The 21855-nt window shown below is 40.2% G+C and overlaps 1 protein-coding gene across 7 annotated transcripts in view; it reads right to left on the reverse strand.

Annotated features, from left to right (window-relative positions):
• Positions 1–330: 330 nt before the first annotated feature.
• KDM3A (lysine demethylase 3A) overlaps positions 331–21855 on the reverse strand; it is a 31965-nt gene continuing 10440 nt past the window's right edge. For all 7 annotated transcript variants that reach the window (XM_083861706.1, XM_083861704.1, XM_083861705.1 and 4 more), the window contains 21 exons: positions 21585–21709; positions 21042–21114; positions 20873–20961; positions 18543–18694; positions 16981–17552; positions 15539–15740; positions 13928–14142; positions 11144–11296; positions 10834–10935; positions 10368–10495; positions 8551–8737; positions 7873–8042; positions 6860–7096; positions 6297–6468; positions 5264–5354; positions 4601–4731; positions 3676–3795; positions 3450–3589; positions 1508–1684; positions 1291–1425; positions 331–1084 (listed from right to left, as the gene is read on the reverse strand). In XM_083861706.1, the coding sequence (XP_083717832.1) occupies positions 1004–1084; positions 1291–1425; positions 1508–1684; positions 3450–3589; positions 3676–3795; positions 4601–4731; positions 5264–5354; positions 6297–6468; positions 6860–7096; positions 7873–8042; positions 8551–8737; positions 10368–10495; positions 10834–10935; positions 11144–11296; positions 13928–14142; positions 15539–15740; positions 16981–17552; positions 18543–18694; positions 20873–20961; positions 21042–21114; positions 21585–21709 (3452 nt within the window). In that variant the 3' untranslated portion in view covers positions 331–1003. The remainder of the gene's footprint in view (positions 1085–1290; positions 1426–1507; positions 1685–3449; positions 3590–3675; positions 3796–4600; positions 4732–5263; positions 5355–6296; positions 6469–6859; positions 7097–7872; positions 8043–8550; positions 8738–10367; positions 10496–10833; positions 10936–11143; positions 11297–13927; positions 14143–15538; positions 15741–16980; positions 17553–18542; positions 18695–20872; positions 20962–21041; positions 21115–21584; positions 21710–21855) is intronic.

Below are 21855 nucleotides of genomic sequence, written 5' to 3' on the forward strand. Positions count from 1 at the left end.
GAGAGATGTACTTTTCCACTCATAACCTCTCTTCCTGTTACAAGTTTTATGATGTTTTCAGTGTTTCTCCAAATTACCCTGAGTTCTAGGTGTACCATTTCAGGCAGAAGCTGTGAAGCTCATGGGATACAGACCACAGCACTGGCAGCAGTAGTCTGGCAGCTAAGTCATGCTTGGGTTAAACAAAAATAACTATAAACAGATCTGCTGCTAAATTCCATACCCTTCAAATACTTCAAAAAACATTTATGATACACAGTTTTCTTTTGCATTTCAAAGTACTGCAAGCTAATTACATTTTAAACAGTCAATTAAAGAAGACAGGCAAGGAACAGTATCTGAAATAGAAGAATTTTTATGTAACCATTCAGTGTTAAAAACAAGAGAATCAAACATCAGTTCAAATTAAAGAGCAGTTTCGAACAGAAGACATTTGATTAAAAGTTTCTTTTAACATTTAGAAATTTAAATACATTTACCTAAAGATGGTTAACTCCCATCTCTATGTTACTATACAATAGCTTAAAGCTACTTTTAAATGCTAGTTCTATGTTAATGTGAAATTCCAGAACTGCATTCTTAACTTTTAATGTAAATTGGTTATTAAACTGAGTGATTTCATACTTCCTCCCACCCCAAAATAAATTTTAAAAATTGAAGCTTTACAATGCCTTGAATAATATTTCTCAAACGAGTAATTTGGAATAGTTCCCAACAGTTCTATAGGAGGTATTTTGTACAGTTTGGAGAGAAACTCCGTATAAAGTTCTATTGCAACTGAGCATTCACAGTATGCCACAGTCCATACATATTACTACATATACATATCAGGTTTGTAAACATTGGAAGAATACACAGAACATAGTACCACAATCCTCTGGTACTGCTGAAAGGAAGATGAGGTAACATTCATATAATCTCAAAGTCCACAGAGGTCCTGACTGAGTAGGTAAAACAGCTGCCAACGCTTCTGTTTCATAGTGTGTGGTTAAGGCGCTCTACGTCACGGTCTGCTAAGGCTGGATTCGTTTGCTCTCAGTATCCCAACTGCATCTTTAACAGCATGATAAATGACATTCTTCACCTGCAGGAGCAAAGGAAAAGGTGCTTGGTTGTACAAGCAAATAGCACAAATAGTTTTCCAGCTTTCCCACTTAATTCCCCTCAACCTGTGCAGGTCAGTTCAAATACTGCCCAACCTTCATGCAAATCACAGACTTGGGAAAACATCTGTTGTGTTTTAGTGGGGTTTTTGTAAAGGGTTAAGAACACTGAGCATTGGGAAATTACCTGCAATTTATCTTCATGGTTTGTATGCGTATGTGACAGATATCTAAATTCCTGAGTAAGCCAGAAGCAGTGTTTGACATGCTCTGGGGATACAAAGTCTTCTGCAACTTTAATACAACTGTACAAATTATGAACCTAGAGAGAACAAACAAGCAATTAGCCACATGCTCAAAGGGCAGCCCAAGCAGTCAGGCCATTCCATGTCCCTGGTGCTTGCCTGGTGTGGAGCTCCTGCTGGGATGAAAACTACATCTCCTAGAAACTGTACAATAGCCCAGCCTTGAACTCCGTACTCCTGATGAAGGCGCTTCCTCAGCGACCGGTCCAGGTACCAGCTCTGATCATGGATGGGATCGTGATCTACAGGGTTTTCTTGGCCTTGTTCTTCTGCAACCTGGGAAAGTCACAAGACAAGAGGCATTGTAATGTACCAGTCTGACTGGACAGTCAAGTTGTACCTGTGGTATTCCATAAAAACATGTGCCAGGACTTGTACCATGTGTTCAGATAGGAGAGTTACACAATGAAAGTTTGGATCTTTACTCAGACCTTTGTCAAGGTTTCAGCATTTCTCAGGTCCCACTGGCTTCACAGACACATTGCAAACATGGATATGGAAAATGCAAGTAAATCCCAACTGACAGTGGCAAGTGAAACAACTCATGTTCACGTTGGGAACCACTGTCATACATGGAACCAGTGTTGTGACACTACTAAAGCTGGAGAGGGACTGTGGAGAAGGGTGTGAGGAGACAGCACAAGGGCCAATGGCATTAAACTGAAGGAGAGCAGGTTCAGATTAGAAGAAGGAATTAAGAAGACATTCTTTCCTGTGAGGGCAGTGTGGCACTGGCACAGGTTGCCCAGAGAAGCTGTGGGTGCCCCGTCCTTGGGAGTGTTCCAGGCCAGGTTGGACAGGGCTCTCAGCAACCTGATCTAGGGGAAATGTCCCTGCCCATCACAGGGGATTGGAATGACATGTCTTGAAGCTCCTTTCCAACCCCAACCACTCTGAGATTCTCTGACTCTATAGCCTGTGACTGGGAGACAGCACCAAGTGTGGAATTCAGCAGGTGTCTGCCTTGAGGCCACAATCAGTCTGTGTGTGCTCACTGACCCAGAGGATGCAAACCAGATTTTCAGGAGAAACAAGACTGGGAGGCACAACAAGCACATCAGGACAGAAATTAGAGGATTGTGGGGAGAGAATTTCTGCAAGAAGTTGCTGTATAAATCCAACTTGCTATAGGAACCATTTACACCCAGGGCTGTAGCCCAGAAATTAATTTGGGAGGAAATAAACAGTTTGGTTCTACTCCACTAAAAGTTGCTGAAAACTCCACACCTGCCAGCAAGTGTGATACAAGGGACTGAGGTGTGAGACACAGATGTCACAACTCCAAGTGCTAATGCTTCTCAAACCCAGTATCATGTTTTATCAACCATAAGATTTGTTCTCTGTTAATATTAAATAAGTCTGTTGCAGCCTCTCCCAGCTTCCACCAAGAAAGCCATAAGCCTGACCAGGCCAACAGTTGTTCAGATCATCCTATTTATCCTTTTAAATATCAGCATGTTGGCTCTTTCCACTTTTAGAGCACTGAAGAAGTTTCACAATTAGACCACAAAGAACTCTGGACCATCTGAGGTAAATTTAAACACTGAAACAAGCCTTTTTGGATGTGGTAGAACATCTTTACTAAACCCTTAACTCCCATGAAAACGTGACACAAAATGTTTTCCCTTAATTCAGACCTCATCAAGGTATGGAGGGGGAAAGGTAGTAAGAGAGAAAAGAAAGAGCATTATGTACCATGTATTGCTCTGACATTTCTCAAAAAACATTCACATTCTTCTAAAAATTATCAAATTAAACTGCTTTTCCTTAAATCTAAATCTATTTTCTTGTTCACTATGTAACATTACTCATCTATGAGAAGATGAGTGGGCAGAAGAAATATCTACATACAAGGTAACTTCAAGCTTCAACTCTCCACCCTTTTCAGGTCCTACAAGACTCATGGAGAAGTTTTTTCTTGGATACAACTCAAGCTATTTGTTTCCACAGTAACTGGGATATGAGGGAGGAGAAAAGCCCAAGGATAGAGACTTGCAAGCCTACACAGCCAGAAGATCAGTTTTTAAGATTAACAGCTTACCTTCTTAAGGAACTCCCGGATTTTCTCTGTATCTTTGGCAGCATAAATGTGCCACAGAGCTCCAGGCTTTTCTCGGCTCTCCGTAAAACGCTTAATTGTCAGTTCATCAGAGTCACCATCCTGGATGGTCTTCAGCACTTCTGTGGAGAGTCAACAGGAGCAGTTACACTAAAGGATCTTCCCTCCAGCCACAGACACATACCCCCAGACACCACTAGGACTTCACCTTCTTCTTGATCAGCCTGGCCTTTGGGGATCCCCACGTAAACCATGACATTGGCTGCATCAGACACATCCAAGTGGAGGTTTGTTGTGCCATATTTTCTGTCCTCTGGTGTTATTAGGCCTGGGGGAGGAATCAAAGGGGGATAAAAGGATTAGCAGATCCCTTAGTAAGACAAAGAAATGTTGCACCACTGTCAGAAACACTTTTTGAAAAGACTAGAGAGCTTTTACTTCTACCAACAAATGCTTCCAGCACAGCAATATGCTTTCTACCCAGGACCTTGCTCCATCTTGTGGCTTCCCAAGTGACCTGCTGACAGGCTGATACAGATCAATGTATCTCTATCTAGCCTGTATGATATATAAAAATCAAGTTTATGTCCTGCTAGAAAAGGGTTTCTACAGCAGCTTAGGATAAAGCATTTTCAGAAACAGTCTTTTTTTCACTCTAAACAGCAGCTGATAGAGGATTTACAATCCACAATCTCTCTACCTGCCATGATGCTACTCCATTTTAAATGTCTTCTGAGTAATAGCAGATGAACCAGATGTGAAAAAAACAGCTCAAGGAGAGATTAAAAGCTCAATGATACAGCTCAAAAAAGGGAACAACAAAAGCAATACAGCCAGAAGCAGCCAAACAAATATATGTTTCCAGCTACAGGAAAGAGAGGCTGTGGAGCAAGTTGATTGGAAGACTGGGAATAACTACTATTGGCCTGAAACCACCTGGACAAAAAAATGTTTAATAAAATAAATCATATCATGCTCTGGACATCATTGATACTTATAGGTGAGCAAAACTCAGGCTCTCTGATCCATGGGATTAATTAAATTGCCTACAACAGCAAGGATTCATATAATCTACAATAGATTTCAATGTGAATATAAGGTCAGTGTGACCTTCAGAGTGAAAAGTTCCTTACCATAGGCATTGTACATCTTGGGGCCCAAATCCGGTCGCACAAAATAGTTGGGAAGTCGAGAGGCGAGGTTGAGTTTGCCACCTCTCCTGGTGTATTCTGGCAATGGGATATTTTTCATCAAATCATCAAACCTAAGGAAACGCAGCAAAGTTTAACATTAGGTACTGATAAAACCAAAACCAGACTGAAACAGACCACAACAAAAGCTCTCTCCAGTCAAGGAAGTGTACTCTTTCCCTCAGGGGGTTTGGTGGACACCATGAAAAGCAACCAAACAAATAAAGTCACAGAAATACTGCAAGTAAATTTAACTGCTCCTGAGTAATGCTATTCCATTGTGCAATCATCTCAAGGAATATTAAACAGCCCAAGTCCAAATATTTTAAAAAGTTTGTCCAAAAAATAAACTTCAACTGAACTTCAGATTTCAAAGTGATGCAGGCTTTTAGGAGCAGTTAAATGCTCACTTTACTTAGCAACAAATACAATGAACTACATAAAAACTTATCATGAAACTTGTGCAGGATTTCCATTTGTGTCAGGCATCTCTGAGAAACAGAACTGTTACCAACTGCTGCTCAAAGCTGAGGCAGTACATTCCTACAGTCCATTATTTTGGGGTGTACCACAGAAATAATGAACATTTCCTCTGGAAATCCATACCGAGAGGGCATCATGTCTCTGAAGTCTTCTCCTGGAGGCCAGTCCTTAAGCTTCAACACCATTGGCTCTCCCTCTTCTGTTCTCAGGCGACCTAATTTGAAATATTAACAAATCTTGGTTTTTAATAGTTGTACGACTCAGTACACAAAGAATTAAGATATAGAAATCCTCATCTCAGATTAAAATCACATTAATTCCACAACTTTTCACGTAGAACTAAAGACACACAAGTTCCTCTGACACCAGAGTAGGGTATCACCCATGACAAATGTGTTACAACAGGAGATGTCAGACAGACAAGCAGCCTTTACTGCTTCCCTGCCCAAGCACTTCCCACAATTTAGCTGAGAAACTGGTTTGTGTTTGAGGCCAAAAGTAGCTGATGAAGCCAAACCTCTTCAAAGATCAAGTAAAAGAAAAGAAATATGTGAGTCTTCCACCTCCCACTCTTCTTGCCTAAAGTACCAAATTCCCTAAACTTACAACTGATTTAAACAGTAAAGCAGATCCTTAGATAAGGATGTATAACAAACAAATAAAGTAGAACTCCAGATGCAATGACGAGTATTAATTCTCCTGGAAAACCTCAAGCTCACCTCCTCTAAATCTATTTTTATACAAAATAACTTCAGTTCCTCAGGACAAATAAGTATATTCAGGTTAAAACAGCAGAACCCATTTAACCTGTGAGCACCACCCCTACATGTGCTCTTCTGTTTCATTCAACTGGAAAAAAAAAAAAAAAAAACCTGGCAGGTGAATCTACTTGCTAGGAAGATCTTAGATTTCTTCAGAATGCTTCCACAAAAGACTAAAGGCAGGAACGTATTCCTGAAGGAAAGTATCTCATAGGAATTACAGTTTTTATCTAATCCACAATCCTATGAGCATGAATGTATCCTCACCAAACTGCCCAAGGTGAAGGGAAATCCTTGAACATCCTGTACACTGCTTATGGATCACAAATCTGTGCTAGGGCAGAATTACTGCTGCTGAGTGTTCACCTACTGGAACAAAGATTTACAGTACTTACTTGAAATATCTTCAAAACCATCCCAGAAATCTCCTACAGTAGCTCCAGTGATGATTTCATTGGTCCTGCAATTGACCAGATCTACCTCCTGTTGGCCAAATTCCTTCCTGAAGGACTCTGGTTTCCAGAGGTCTGCATTTAACTTGTGATGCACTCCTGAAACCATTACAGGCTAGAAAGCAAGAGAATACACTCTGAAGAATTATTAAACACCAAAAATTCTAACTACAACAAGGTAATATATAAAATACGTTGAGCATTTGAATGCAAGCATTCTGCAAACTAAATGCTCAGTATGCTCTACCAGAACTCTGCATTACCATGCATCTGAGCATTCTGTTTCAAACTGAGGCAGCTTTTTATGCAGAGCCGTAATTTCAACTCTGTGTTTAGGAACAGATTTAAACAGTAAAACAGATCCTTAGATAAGGATGTATAACAGTTCATGTCACACATTTGATGGAGGTTTAATGTTGCTTATCACTACAGTGGTTGTAGCTGTGCTTCAACTAAAGGACAAAGCACATGAACTGCAAATGGAAAAAGCAGGAAAATGAAAATACCTGTCCCTGCTTCCAGCACTCCCTGAAGACATTCCAATTGCTCTCATTGTTGGGATCCTGCAGGCACAGCAGGCGGTTGTCACACAACCAGTAGTGGGGCGTGTCAAAGCCCATTATCGTGGGCTTTATGGTCAGTCCTTGAGGTTTCTTAGGCAAGTCTGTAATGGCTCTGTTTTGCACCAGGGAGGCAAAAATGTCATCAAGGATTTTGGGTGTACTCTTCAGTCCATTGTCTGTCTGATAAAACACATGGAAGAAGAACAACAAAAAATTAGTGCTCTTTTCTTTTGTCTTATGCTGAAGGCTTTAAAGGAAGTATTCACCACTTCCAAAATCATCTACTTGAGATTCAGTTGTGCAGAGAAATAACCAACTGCAGAACTGTGCCGTCTAGAAATGCACCATCATTAAATGTCAATGACATTTCCTACACTTTGTCTACAGAATTCTGGCACAACAATTTCTGCTGATTTGCATCTCTGCAACACTGCAGAAACCCAGAATATGCAGCAGGGAACAGGACTTGCTTTATATCAAAGAGCAGAAATTCAGTTTTAGCAAAGAACTCTCAAGGTCAGTATTTTTCCCCACCACTTTGAAGTCACATCTGTAACATCAGATAAAGCCCAGAAACATTTGAAGTGAACCAGTCTCCAAATGAGGTATGGGGAAGACACCACAGAAGGTTCTTCCCTCCATCTACAAGTTCATTGGTGCTTCTTTTAAGAGTCTGTAAGACATCCCAATCAATGCATCTGCCAGATTCAACCCTAAGGAAGTTAATCTGATTATCCCTTAGTTCCCAGTTCCTTACTAAGACTTGCTGATAGTAGCACTAAGCTACTAAGTGAGCACTGAAACATGGAAATTGAATTAGTCCTCTTACTCAAATGAAGACAATTTCTCTTACTCTGAACAAGAAAGTAAACTGCCTGTAGCAGTTGTTCACAGGTTTAGAACAGAATCTAGGCCTGGGATCAACTCAAACCTGTAGGACAGAATTTTTCCTGTACCTTTCCTGCAGAAGAGTTCAACAGGTTCCGCAAGAAGCCCGTGTTGTTGTTGCTCACAGGGGTTAATATTGCACTGTTGAATGTCTGCAGGGCTGCAGCTGGCTTGGCTAAGCTAGGCAGTGTCTGGAGAGGTTTACTTTCATTCTTTGAAATTGGTATGAGAACTTTTTCTGAAATGAAGAAAGAGAAACCATGAGAACACTTTGAAACTGTGAAAATACTTTGAATTATTTTTTCAAGACAATGTCCTCCTACATGCATACATGTATGTACATGTATATAAATATATATAAACCACCTCCCAATACATGCAGATAAAATATTTCTTTCACTTAGCTTTCTTCAATAAACCAAAGGTTTTTAAATCTCACATTCTAAATCTCAAAAAAAAAAAAAAACAAACCCCCCCAAAAAAACCCTGAACAACAAGAACAAAAAGTATCCTCAAACTGAATTTTTAAGAATACTTGCATCAATAGAATTTTAACCCAGTTTTTGAAACAGACTGTGCTAACTCTGACAGGCTTTACTCCAAGCCATGTTCTGCAGCACAAGCACGGAACACCCATCCCAGCAGGCAGATGACATCACTCTCAGCACAAGATATTGCTGGGTCTGACCTATATTCTTCTGACAAACAGCCACAAAGGGCTTACTCTTCACTGGTTCTGCACATACCTTTGTTTTCTTTATTCACGTTTCCACTTGTAAGGTTTGAAAACCAATTTAATGAAGGAGAAGTATTTACAGAAGCAGCTTGTTTGCTTCCAAGTGCTGACTTTAGAGGAGGATCATGTGTAGTGACTTGCGGGTTTAGGACAAAACTGTTGTGTTGAAGGCCAGGCCTGTCCCCAGATGCCAAGTGCTGAAAAAGCAAAGCAATAACTTGTTTAGACACAACACACTCTATGCAAAGGAAATACAAACAATAACATGTCCAAACTCATCCTTTTAAAAGTAAAATGGTTTGGCCCTTCAAAACATGTGATCTCCACAAGAGGTCAGCATTGCAGCTCAGGATCAGGAGATGACAGTTCAGCAGCATTTGGGATCCCCTGACTTCAAGAGCAGCCAAAGCCCATCACCCCTCAAGACAAGCAACAGAGAGCCAAATTTCCCAGGTGCATTTTCTGGGATTGCTTTGTGAACCAAGTGCAGTTTTAACAGCAGTTCTCACATTTCCAGTCATAGCTGATGCTCAGGCCAGGGCTAAGCTGAAGACGCAGTTCAGAGGACTAAAACAGATATGGAGTATTCCTAAATTTTTCTCTTAAGAGAGCAACAAAAGTGCACTCACAGGATTGTCCACCTCCTTTGCAGCTGATTTATCTGGTCATTTGGAGGTTCTAGGCTAACCAAAACCACAGCTTTGCCCTGGGATTCCTCCATGACTGGTGACATTTCCTCTCTCAGCTCAAACAATTTTCAGATAAGAAATTATTCTTCTCTTTTGTCTGCCTATGGTTACATTCTCTGTTTCATCTCTCACTGATTGCTGATGCTTGGCAAAGATTCTAAACATGACACAATACAAAATGCTTCAAGCTTTAATGAGCTTATCCTCACACAATCAGTGTGAATCATTCTATAAAGATGTGTAGATAAATTTAATGCAGCTTTGTCCAGAATCACAGGAAATCTTGATTCAGAAGACTGAAGCCAGGTCAGTTGGATGATAGTTATGTGAATCAAGAGTTATCATCCACATTTTTAATAACTGAAATATTTTTTGTTTCTTCTGTTAATTACTTACACCAAAATCAAGTCTAACCTGCTGCTTACACATAAGATGACATTTATTTTCAAAATAAGGCTATGAATAAGCATCTAACAAAAGTAAAATCACTTAATTCATCCCATTTCTTGTGAGATCCTTCCAAATGAAGCTATTAATTTGTGTTCTCTTTTCAAAAGCAAAAAAAATTAATACATCCATTTATAAATGTATCTATCCTGTGGGGTTTGTTTTGGGTTTTTTATATACAGAGAAGCAAACCTACCAGATTGCCAGAGAAATCAGTGATCTCCACGCTCCTCTGAATTTCAGTTTTTTACATGTTTAGTTCTTTTATGAATCCTCGTGCTCTTCTACCTTACTTACTACACTTTTAGATGCTGCATGTATTATATCTCCAGGACCCAAAGAATAGCCTACACTTCACACTCAATCCCACTTATCTGTTCTTCATATTCTTCTCTTAAGGGATCTCTCAATCTAATCCCATTTTTGCTCTAAAAATGCTCACTGAGTCTTTTTCAAAGATAGGTCAAGTACTGAGGCCTCAGTGTCAAAGGGACACAATAAGATTTTTCTCAGAATTCAAACAAGAGCTGAACCAGAAAGATGAACAGTGAATACAAATTCACCTTTATGTGGTGGGGTTATCACAGAGGTCAGGGCTGGCAACCTACAAGGTCAAATCAGCAGTGGCTTCAAGAACATGCAATAGACTGACACAAACTTAACTGCACAGACATAGAGGCAGTAACAATACCTGTTTCGAATCCTCCTTTAGAGGTGGCTTTGATAGTGCTTTGAACTGCTTATTTGCACAAGGACAATTTGCCTTTATTCCCCATTTTGTCCTTACGGAGTGAACAATGTCACCGACATCGTAGAGAGCTGAAGGGAGAGAACCACCAGTGAGCTCACATGTCATCACAACATCCAGCAGTCACTGGGACAGTTAAGACTTTGTAAGAAATTGTGTGTGCTGTGCAGATAAACAATAATGTGTGAATACCATTCATCATTAAACAAGAAGTTCTGCTACTTTTTTGTAAATGTCAAAGATAATAAAATAGTATTAAATACATGCTATTCCTGTCTTTGGATAATGAATTTTAAGCTTTTACCAACTTTACTACTAAACCAGACCTCACTCAGTGCAATATCAACAATGCACAAAAGACAGCAAAATCCTACAGCACGTTTTTATGCTAATCAAACATTTCCAATACCTTTTCCAGGAATTATTTGTGTAGGCATTAGATTCTCTGGTTCATGTGCCTGCCCCTTCACACATTTAAACCAGGAGAAAGTATCCGAGTCATCATCATCATCTGTAAAACAAAACCATTATATTTTTTATTATTACTGCTCTGGAAAGCCACATGTTCTCCTATTATTGATACATCCAAGCACAAGTCTTTTGGTTAGGCTTTTTTTTTTTGTCTCTTTAAAGTTGTCACTGACTTCCAAGTTCAATACAGAGACTTTTTTTTCCCCTCCTCCTCCCACTTTGTTTCAGGTAATAATAAGCACTCCCACCTTCACGTGGGCTCTTTTTCCTCATCCTGTAGCAATCCACACACACCCCAAAGCCACACTTGGAGCAGACCCAGTGCAGGTTGAAGATGGTGGTGTCACACACGTCACACATCTCACGAACGCCACGAACCGCGCGCTTCCAGGCCACCTGTCCTGTGGGCAGCAACGGGACAGTCAAAGTGTCAGTGCAAACAAATTCAGTATTTGCATGTTAACTACAGTCACTTGGAAACTACAGGGAGATGACTCAGCCTTGGTTTTATATTGGAACTCCCAAAAATGCTTTTGCTGTTACACAACAGTCCGAACAACTGAGACCCGTTTGCTTCCTCCTGTGCAGCACCAACCACAGCTCTTATTCCTGACATGTGTTTGCCCAAGTTAACAAGCACATTCCTGACATTTTCCTAAGTGGAAATACCACAGCTACTTCAGGAAATAAATTCAGGTACTGCTGGCAAGCTAAGCTTGCCACAACCAGCTTGTCCTTGTTCTCTTTTCAGCAGCACAGTGGGCAAGTAGCTGTCTTCCTTTGGGGAAGTTTTATATGTTTGCGTTTATCTGACCTTCCCAGAATGATTTTTTTTCTCTGAAGCACTGACTGCTGCTCTTCAGGTTTCCTATGTACCCACTACATTCCCCTTTCCTCATCCCAAGCCACTTCAGTTCACTTAAAACATCCCAAACATGGACAGTATCTTGCAAAAAATTACAAGCCCTTCTAGGGCTGTATTATTTTCCTGTGAATCTGTGATTATGTAAGAATTATTTTAGCCTGATCTCCATTTCCTTATGTTGCCAACTAGAAAACTGGACTAGACAAAAAGCACACACCTGCCTCCTCCTACCACCTTCCACACTTGTAACTTTGCTGAAATTTTCCTGCCCACAATGTTTTTTAATTTTAAAAGCAAGTTATAAGAGACCATGTCCTAATGCATGCTAAAAAAAACATACCAAGATCCAAGACATCTGTTGCTCTTCTGAATAATGCCCATTGACTATGTATGGAACAACACTGGAATAGCTTAGCACAATTTGTTCTTTAGTAGGAGGTAAAAATTGTTTGACTACTTGCTTCAGAATTCTTCCAAGAGACACAGGTCTAAATATCACCATTCTTTTCTGCCTTTAAAAAACATGTACTATTTTTATCATTTTCTAGGTCAACTCTCCAGTTTCCCCCAAACAGGATGAAGGTTTTTTCTTATCTTTTGAATGCCATTTCCTATCTTTTTTGAATCTTCTCCTTTTTTACTCCTCCTATTTTTTGGTTCCTCTCTGTAATTTGATCCTGTTTCCTTCTGGCACTTGGTGGCCAAGGAACAATGCGACCCAACAAGCTGTTCTTTCTACACTGGTCAATCTTTTACTTCACAGGGATAATACTCTTAAATTTACCATAACTTCAAGTCATGGTGGCAGAAGAATCTCCCTTTTTCCTGAGTTGACAAGGCATCAGAGTGAGCACTCTCCCACTGAACTGTTCAAAGAACACCACATATCCAGACTATAAATTACTTCTTTCCCGCCCAGGGCATTCAAAATAACCTCCATATTAATGAAAGTGAGTTCCCTTACTCTCACCAGTCAGGGCAATAAAATCAAAGATGAATTGAGACTTTGCTCCTTTCGAGCCAATTCCAGAACTTGCACGTCTGTGTTTTATAAGCAGAGAATGTTTCTGGTAGCTATGCCAACAGATACATCCTCTGCTATTAACCACACTTCCCCTTTGTTACATGAATTCACCCAAAGTTTCACCCTCCCAAAAGTGTATTCTGGTCTATACATCTCACTCCAGCTACAGATAACACGTCACAGTTCAAGAGAAGAGCAAAGTTTACAGATTCTAAGCAGCCCAAGGTAAGACACCACACTGAGTATTTCTCCAATATCCTAAGTCTTCCTCCTGCTTCTGAAGGGCATTCAAGCTGGTTCAGCTTTTTTTTTTTTTTTTTCCCCAGAAGAGTGGACTGACTGCCAAACTGAGAGGATCTTTATCTAATGTCAACACTTCCCAAACACAGCAGACAGTGGCAATCTACTAAACTGTGCTGTACTCTGGTCACGCACTTAAAATCCAGAAAACAAATACAGTTTAGGAGTCATTCTACTCTGAGAAGTGATTATGCAAGGTTGCAGACTTCCCCATTTGTCTGCTCACATTTGCTGCAGAAATATTTTGATGTGGCCAAACCCCTGTGTTTGGGGGTGCTAAGTTTGCCCTGCCTACACTAATTAACCTCCCCAATCAGTTACCCCATCACCAGCACCTCTCTGGTCTGTGCCCAGTAGGGCTGCTCACAACCACTTCTAAAATTGCTACTGGAAACTTGGAGGTGGAGGAAAATCTCTCTTTTACTGACAGACAGCATTAGGTCCATGATGCAGTTACAATAAAATAGGACCAAAGCAATCTAACAGAACCTGTGCAAGTAAAATCTTTATCTCATTTTCATGCCAAGAATAGATTTTGTTATCAGCTACCTGGTAGTTCACCTATTTTTTTTTTTTACACTTTGTAACAGGAAAAGTAATTTGATACATTGAGGAACAACTTCTGACAAAAAGGGTGGAATTACCCCTCCCTTTCCTCCCCTGCCCTGTGAGGAACAGAGTTGTTGACACTAGTTCACAGTGGCTCTTAACCATTCCCTCTCTGAGGAACACTCAAGTCGTATATGATATTTCAAAATAGATGCAATTAATTTTCACACAGAAGCTTAAAGCTTCATGTAAAGCTGTGAAAACACAGATGATTTCAATACTAGTTGATCTTACTGTGTGGTTCAATCGTTGACATGACTTCCTTTTCAGATATCACCAGCTGGCAGAAGTGGTCTCCAATGTTGGCGAGGATGTACTTCGCTGTGTCCAGGTCAAGACCCACAACATTTTTGGATAAAGGCAGCCACAGACTAATAGCCTCAGGGTCGTACTTATTTGGAGTTAAGAAACCTTCCTCACGCAGTATTCCATGCTTATTAAACTGCAGCCTGATGAAAAAAGGGGAAAAGGAGAAAAACCCCTCATCACCTCAATGATGTACTTCTTTAAATTCATTCCAATCAATCAATGTTACAACAGACACAAGCAAAACATACTTGTCACTGGCATGAAGCATGTTCAACACTGCTTGTTTTAAAGAAAAAAATGAAAGTATCCAGGTTTTTAGTTAGGAAATCTACCTCACAACCAGTGGTTCTTTATTCACACAAAACCAAATGGGGTTTACAATTTTTAAAATACACTGGCATTAAGGCCACATCTAGAGATGGCAACAGCAGTAATTTTATCTAGGACTACATACAACTCTCAAGAGAAATTAGAATGCCTTAAATAGAGAATATATTTCAGTAACAATTCATTTGGAAGCAGCTGTCAAAAAGCATCAAGCAAAATTTGAGTAAGATATATTCTTGAGTGATTCTGAGTAGGTGGAAAGAATGAGATCTATATTGTTAGGAGTGTCTTAAAAATATGAAAAGCTCCGCTCAGGAATCTTTTTACTAAATTCTGTAGAGGAAAGGTGACTTCTGATGACAATGTGTGCTCACTGTAGTCTTAAGTGTGCCATGAGAACATGTGCTGGCAGCTGCTGTCATCAGGCAAATACCATCTCCAGATTTGGCAAATTTCACATTCAATAAAACCAGACAGTTCCATCAGTTTCAAGTTCTAAACCAAAGGACTCATCTGATTTGAACTGCACTGCAAGTCTGGATTGTTACCCTGAGAGGATGAATTAGCATAGTCTGTTGTTACTTTGGTCTCACACATCAGATTATACAAAGATTTACCATAGTAAAATCTCTAATCTGAGGATAAGTAACAGATTAGTAGCACATCTGTATTTATTTAAATGTTTAGCAACAAAAGTGAATTCTAGTGGATGCACAGATTAAATGTTTCCATGGCAAGCTCAAATGTCTCCAGCTGAAAACCCATAGCCACTTACTGCAACTCTCCCACAGCTGTGGGTTCATGGTTAATATTTCAGGTGTCCAACCACTAAACTTTGGGAAACCTGCAGAGAGTCTACCCTCTCATCAGTATCTCCAATTCCACTGAGCTGCAGCACTCAAACTAAACTCATGTTATCCCACTGGCACTCAGCCCAGAACAGCAAAATAAAGAGCTCTAAGTCCTGCCAAAATATTTTCTACTCAAATGAAGCAGCTGTATCATTTCTAAGGACTAAAAAACCATAGGCAGTCACTCATTAGTTGGGTATATTGGTCTTATAGAGCTAAAACACGAGCATTAAACAGCTTTGAAACAGAGACCTACAGGAGACCATTCTGGCCAAATAACTGCCCAATAATTCTGGGGGATTTTTCCACCTTTCACACTGAAGGAACTCCAAAAGGTGTTTATCTGAACTGTTCTCACCTCCTGAAGTGGAAGAAGCGGCAGAAGACGGTGGAGTCCCTCTGCTCCTTGTTCTTGCGGTAGCTGTCCAGGCGGCACTCGCGGCACTTGTGCAGGTGGGGGGCGATGTTATTGCAGGAGCCGTCCTGCACAAAGGCCTCCCCGCTCTGCTGCAGCTTCTTCACCTTGGCGGCGTCAGATAAAATGGACTTGCGAACCATTACTGAAGGGGAGAGCAGCCAGGGTTAGAAAAGCCTCGGGTTTTCACACAGAAGTGGCAGCAAATGTATTTTAATGAAAGATTCACATCAACTTTTCCTCTAAGTTTCACATTACATTGATACAAAGTTATGCTAAAAATATTTGCAGCTGGCAGAAACCTCTTCCCCAGTCAGCAGGAACTGTCTCAAGCTGCAGTTCCAGTGGAGTCACATAGTCTGTGGACTCAAGCTCAAGAGCTCTTTTCACTTTTTCAGAGAAGCCTTTTGAAAGAACATCTGCTTTTAAAGAAGTTTTTCAGCCAGAGTTGGAGCTCTGAGCAGATTAAGGCATGCAGCAACCATATTTCACAAGAAATGGGGACAGAGTACAACCTGGCTATTTCTCAGTCCTGTTTTCCCCCTTCATGATGCAACAGCTTTCAGCATCTTACTGTAACAGATGCCAAACATTTCCCTTCCTCCTACACAGCCAGTGAGGCCTTGCAGGGGATACAACAGTGAGTGCCTGGCTAGCTGTGTACCCATGCTAATTATGGAACAGCACATGGTAATCCAAGATTAAGCAACAGGATACAGGGGGAAAAAAAATGGTGGGTATGTAGGGGGATTCCCAGAACCCTGAACAATCAGCAACACCCCCTGATGCACAGCAGGACACATGACACCAGGAGTCCAACTCCTTAAACAACCACAGCCTTTCCCCTCCTGTCCCACGTGAGAACCTGCAGAGCTCATCAAAAGGAAAAGAGGAACAAGGTGGGTGATTTTGGGGCTGAGTGAGTTTTAAATTTTGGTGGTGTTGGGTGAGTTTTTTTGTTTGTTTTGCTCTCATGACAGTTTTCAAATGAAAGCCCCTCTTAAATAGAGCTTTTTTGAGGACAACTTCCATCTCTCACTATGTTTGTAAAATTTAGGACCATTACTAAAAGGTAGTCTCATTATGCCATCAGCATCTGTATTCCAAACAGAACCTTGTTTTTGTAACCTCTTCTGCCATTCTGTTCTTGCATATATTTTGTAACAACTTCTAAAAATTAGTGATTAGTCCTTCCCCTTTATCAGGAAAGGGTGTTTCTCCAGTTAATTGCATTCCCATCAAAAAAGAACATACAAACGACTCAAAATCCTGACTTACACAATTTGAACTACTAATTTTGCATATGTAACAAATTACCTACTTTTAAGTACTAAGACAGAAATTACAAGGACTTTAAAATAACAAGAAATTTTCAAAACACTTACTATTATCCTGGACCTTGGCACCTCCAGTCCAAAAGCTTTCACTTTCACTTTTATCACAAAGAATCTCATTTGAATTTCTTCTAATAAAAAACTCCATGTCTGCGAGTTCATCAATCTTGTTTCCTTTGTGGCTGCTGTGGCTGTTGCAGCTGCTTTGTGATTTAACCCCACACTCATTGAAGGGCAGAAGATGAGCATCTGAGGTTGAGGGCCTGCAATCTAAAGTTCGCTGCAGTTCAACAGTGCCACTGCCTCTGGCTATTGCTATGGAGGGGTTGGGATGCTGCAGCTGTTTTATGGAAATGCATTCCTTGGGAAAGTTTGTTGTGGCCTTCATAAAAGGGTCATTAGTATTCTTCAGATTGGTTCCCTTTTCATTAGCTGGATCAGTCAAAGATGGAGATCTTGAGGTTTTCAAAGAGGTGTATTTACCATTTTGATCACTGGGATTTTGTGTTTGCTCTTTAGACATAAACCCCATTTTAGGAAAGGCTGTCAGATCTTCTGTCAATGGTTTAACTCCAGTATTAAGACAGGAAGGATGAGTTTCTGGTAGGCTTCGTCTACATGTGCTGAAACACAACATGCAATGATTAGGAAAAAACCCACAAACATGTCAAACAAATTAAGAGCATCAGCTGCTCAATCCGGCCACATTTAAAGCTTGAAAGAACAAATTTAGTTATTTAATTACGTGCTTTGAGTTCTGATGTATGAGTGTTTTAAATTTTGTGTGAGGCTAAAAAGATTTGTGTTTTTTTCAGGTGTTTTATCTGGGTGTTGTTTTTTTTTTTTTAAAGAGTTAGAACAATAAAGCTCTACACCAATATAGGCACACACAAATGTGGGTATTGCTGCTACTCCACTACCTTCTTTCACACTTAAATAGTTGTTTTCTTGTTTTCCCCATGCACCCACTGAATAACCAAATGCATTTCATTTGCATGTCTGTGGAAGATTCCCAAGGAACTTCTGACTGGCAGCACAAGTCAGTATGCCAGAAACTATAAAACCTCTCTCACAAAACACCTTTTTTAAAGTCATATTTTCCACATTCAGCGTGTGAGAGAGACAAATCCCTATTAGCACTTCAAATTTGGGTTTTCCTGTCACACTATTTCTACCATTACATCCCATTTTGTGACAGAACTGGGGTTAACAAAAGTTCAAAGGCACTGGTGTTCAACAGAACTACAACTGAAGGCCTGTAGTTGGTCTGCAAGAAAGCAGACACCTGCCTGGACATGTTCTGGTTTTCCTGGGGGCAGGGAAGGACACATTTGACAAAGCAGGCACCACACCTGTGTATCCATTTACAGGTGGGTACAATGAAGCAGTTACACTAGCCTGAGACATTGAAGGGCCGCTTCCTTAACGATAAGAACATAGTGTTGGGACGTAAATTACCTATCCAGGGGAAGCAAGTCTAACACTCTTCTATGCTGGTATTACAGAGGAGTAGTCACTACAGCTCTTTAAAATGACCTCAGAGTTGTTCTGCTAAAAATCAGAATTATTTTAGGAGGTAAAATGTCTGTATAAGCATAAAACTGCTTCCTTACCCCTGAGGAGTTTCTGCCCCAAGGTTGGGTGGTGAGTTGGCTGGCAGGGGCAGGCCTGGGTGCCTTTGGTCTTTATTTGCAGGAGTACATCCCAGCAGTGCTTCACCCAGCACAGTTGGGACTGACTGCACATGGCCCTGACTGGGAGAAACCTGCAAGGGAAATTTTAACAGTTAGGAAAATTCAAGATAACAAATTATGGCTTTGCAGAGTTCAGCCTGAAAGGAAAAATATATTAATACTCTTCCTACCATGTTTAATAAAGCAAATTAAAGGTCACTCAGTTCATGAGGTGGAAAGACTTTAAAATGTCCTTTTAACCCTTACAGGTTCCATGAAAGACTGTTCATGTTAGTTCATTTCTCCTCCAATTAACAACAAACTTTTTTGGGGAAGTATTAAGCAAGTGGAAAGGAAGACAGAAAGCTCTGCCCTCGGTAACTGCCAGTGCAACAATGTCTCTAAAGTAATTACAGTAATTGGCAGTCAGAAATAGATTTCTGAGCTCAGCTGAAAATCTCAGAAAAAAAAATCAAAACTGTGAAGTCTGAGAGCATTACCAAAGATCTGGATGTGAACTTTTTGTAGCAAGAAAATCTTTGCACCAGAATTCTAGAAAGTGTTAAGTAAAGAAATCCTACATTGATTAAATCACCACCCTAAGAAATCTGTAATTCATTTATGAATACAACAGGCCTACCAAATTAGCAAGTGTCTTTAGAATAGTAGCTTTTCTGTGGGGGTCCTTCCCTAGCTCCAACATCCGTACTTTACTCCCACATGCTCCACTTACTGCTGGGAAGTTACACTACAGGCTTGTTAGCATCAGCTCCAAAACATTTCCTTTTGCTTTGGTATCACACAGCTGTCAGGCACCAAGTCAAGCTTTCAGAAAAATGCTGCAGATAATTAACTCCACACAAGAAACCAGAACTATCACATACTTATTAACAAAGAATATGGCTTCAGCTAAGCACTCCCACATAGTCAGATCCACTAAAATGAGAGTAACAAATAACTTCTGGTTTCCTTACTAGAAAGCACACTCACTGTAACCACTTTGAAAAAATGGTTGCAAGGCATTTCCCAAAGACTACAAAAGTGATAAATGATCCAGTCCTTTGAAGGAAGGCAGACTGGAAAATGAGAAGTAAATAACTTCACTGCTTTAAGGAAAAACTATGGTAAAACAAGTTACAAATTCAGATCATGGTAATTCTTCAGCAGGGCATTTGGAATGTGAAATACAGACCAGCTTTGTGTGTGTCAAGCAGGCTGCTCAATGGCTGAATTATGCAGAAAACTGAAGAAAAGCAAACTGAGCACCAAAACCTGCTAAAGGTACCCAAGCATGAGCTTGTGGAAACACAAGACTGCAATCCTTTGCTACTCCATGCTGCCCTGCTGCATGCTCATCCTCAGCAGAAAATCCAGGATAGGACACTCTCTTCATTGAGGCTCTTATCCTGTGCTTGTCACCTCACGCTGGTTCTTTGTGAGGTTGTTAAAGACTGCTAATGACTATATCCAGCCATTAGCCACATCTGCACAGCTGACTGTACACAGAATACAACCCCCTCCCTCCCATTCCAGAGCTTCCTGAAGACTGGCTACTCCTGCCTAAAGTGCAGGTTTTGGTCTGAAACACTGGAGAAAAATTACAGGGCAAGTTTGAAGTACTGTTCTTCAGCCAAGCCATGATTTTTCATTTGCATTTCTACACTTAAGTTACCCAGATTGTCTTTTGACCTTTGAGAGTTCATTTATCTCTCAGTGGTACCTGGCAGGTCACTCACAAAAGAAATAAAAGTAGACATCAGAGTACTAGAAAAGTCACATCTCCTTTCTGTACTGAAACAACCTTCAACTGCTGCCTGTGCAGCTTGAATCCTCAAAGCACCTAAGTGCAGTTGAAGGTTTTGTGTTCAAGCACAAAACAGTTAAAGAAAGAGTATGAAAAGCAAAGGTTATAAACTTCACAACTTCTTTGTGTTTTCTCCCACTGCAAGAATACATGACCAGGCAGACCAACTCCTAAGTAAAAGGAGGGGGACAAAAAGCACAGTAAAAAAACCCCAAACCAAATCAAACAAAAATCAAACAAACAAAAAACCCAACAAACCACCAACATTCAAGGCTTAGTAGCTTTTGCTCCAATTATCACAAGGCAAGAGCTTCAATTCATGCCCAGACAAGTTTGAAAGAACTCAACACACTCTCCAAGGGATTATATATATCATTCTACTTTCCAATCTAATCCTTATTTAAGATGTTTTGAGAAGTGACATAATCATTATGTAACAGTCATATATAACAGAGCAAGACATTACCTCAGGAGAAGATTTTGTTTGTTTAGCATCAACACTTCCACTGTTCTCAGATGACTTCCTTTTCACACCCCCAATTCTTTTTGCTTTATCTGGAAGAGAAGGTGATCAGGATTAGTCCATCTCAAATAACCTACTTAGCGTTTGAAGGACAAAGAGTAATGGGTCTTACCACATTTTCCATTGTTGTCATATATGATTTCAACATGAATTAATTCTGGATCAAGAGTTTTTAAAGCTGGAATCTTGAAAAGGACAGAAAACACAGAAGAAGCCATTTAGAGAGGTGAAACTCTATTTGAATATATTTATCTTAGATGTGGTAGTATGGACTAAGCTTAGACACTTCTAGGTTCTTTGAATACCAAGCTGAATTTAACAACATACCATGTGACAGTGTTTCTGCATGAAAACACAAACTGGTGCTCAAGAGCACTGTCTGCACAGCACAGAGAGCAAAGAAACCCATGTTTGCTTCATTCTTACAATAAAAATTCCAGGCCTCCCTCATTTTTCATAGAAAGACATTCATTATTTAATAATCTACTAGGCAGCATAAAGAAACACTTTGGGTTAGATTGTTCTGCACTGTACTGACACTCATGTTTAAAGATTACTGTAATGACAGAAATAAAAATGGTGTTGGTGGAGATATAAATAAAAGTTTGCACTTATTCCCCACACCCATTTGTAAACCACTGCACCTGGTTCCTACCTCCTGACAGTTGACTTCTAGAGTCCTTGTAGCTGGATTACCATTGACAACAACTGCTGTGAACCACTGAGTAGAAGGGTCCAGGCTATAAATCCTAATTTTTGAACCAATGATATTTTTTCCACCTACAAAATTGGGAAAAAAAAAAAGCTTAAGACAAAGGAGGAATGAAGATGACCACGGTTATCAAAATGAACTTTTCCTGTCTTTACAATGACCATAAGCTGCAATATTTACTTTTCAAAAAAGTCACTCCCTGCATGTGCAAGCA

The sequence above is a fragment of the Zosterops lateralis genome (genome assembly GCF_965231275.1).
Source record: "Zosterops lateralis genome assembly, chromosome: 5".
In the NCBI taxonomy this organism is placed as follows: Eukaryota; Metazoa; Chordata; class Aves; order Passeriformes; family Zosteropidae; genus Zosterops; species Zosterops lateralis.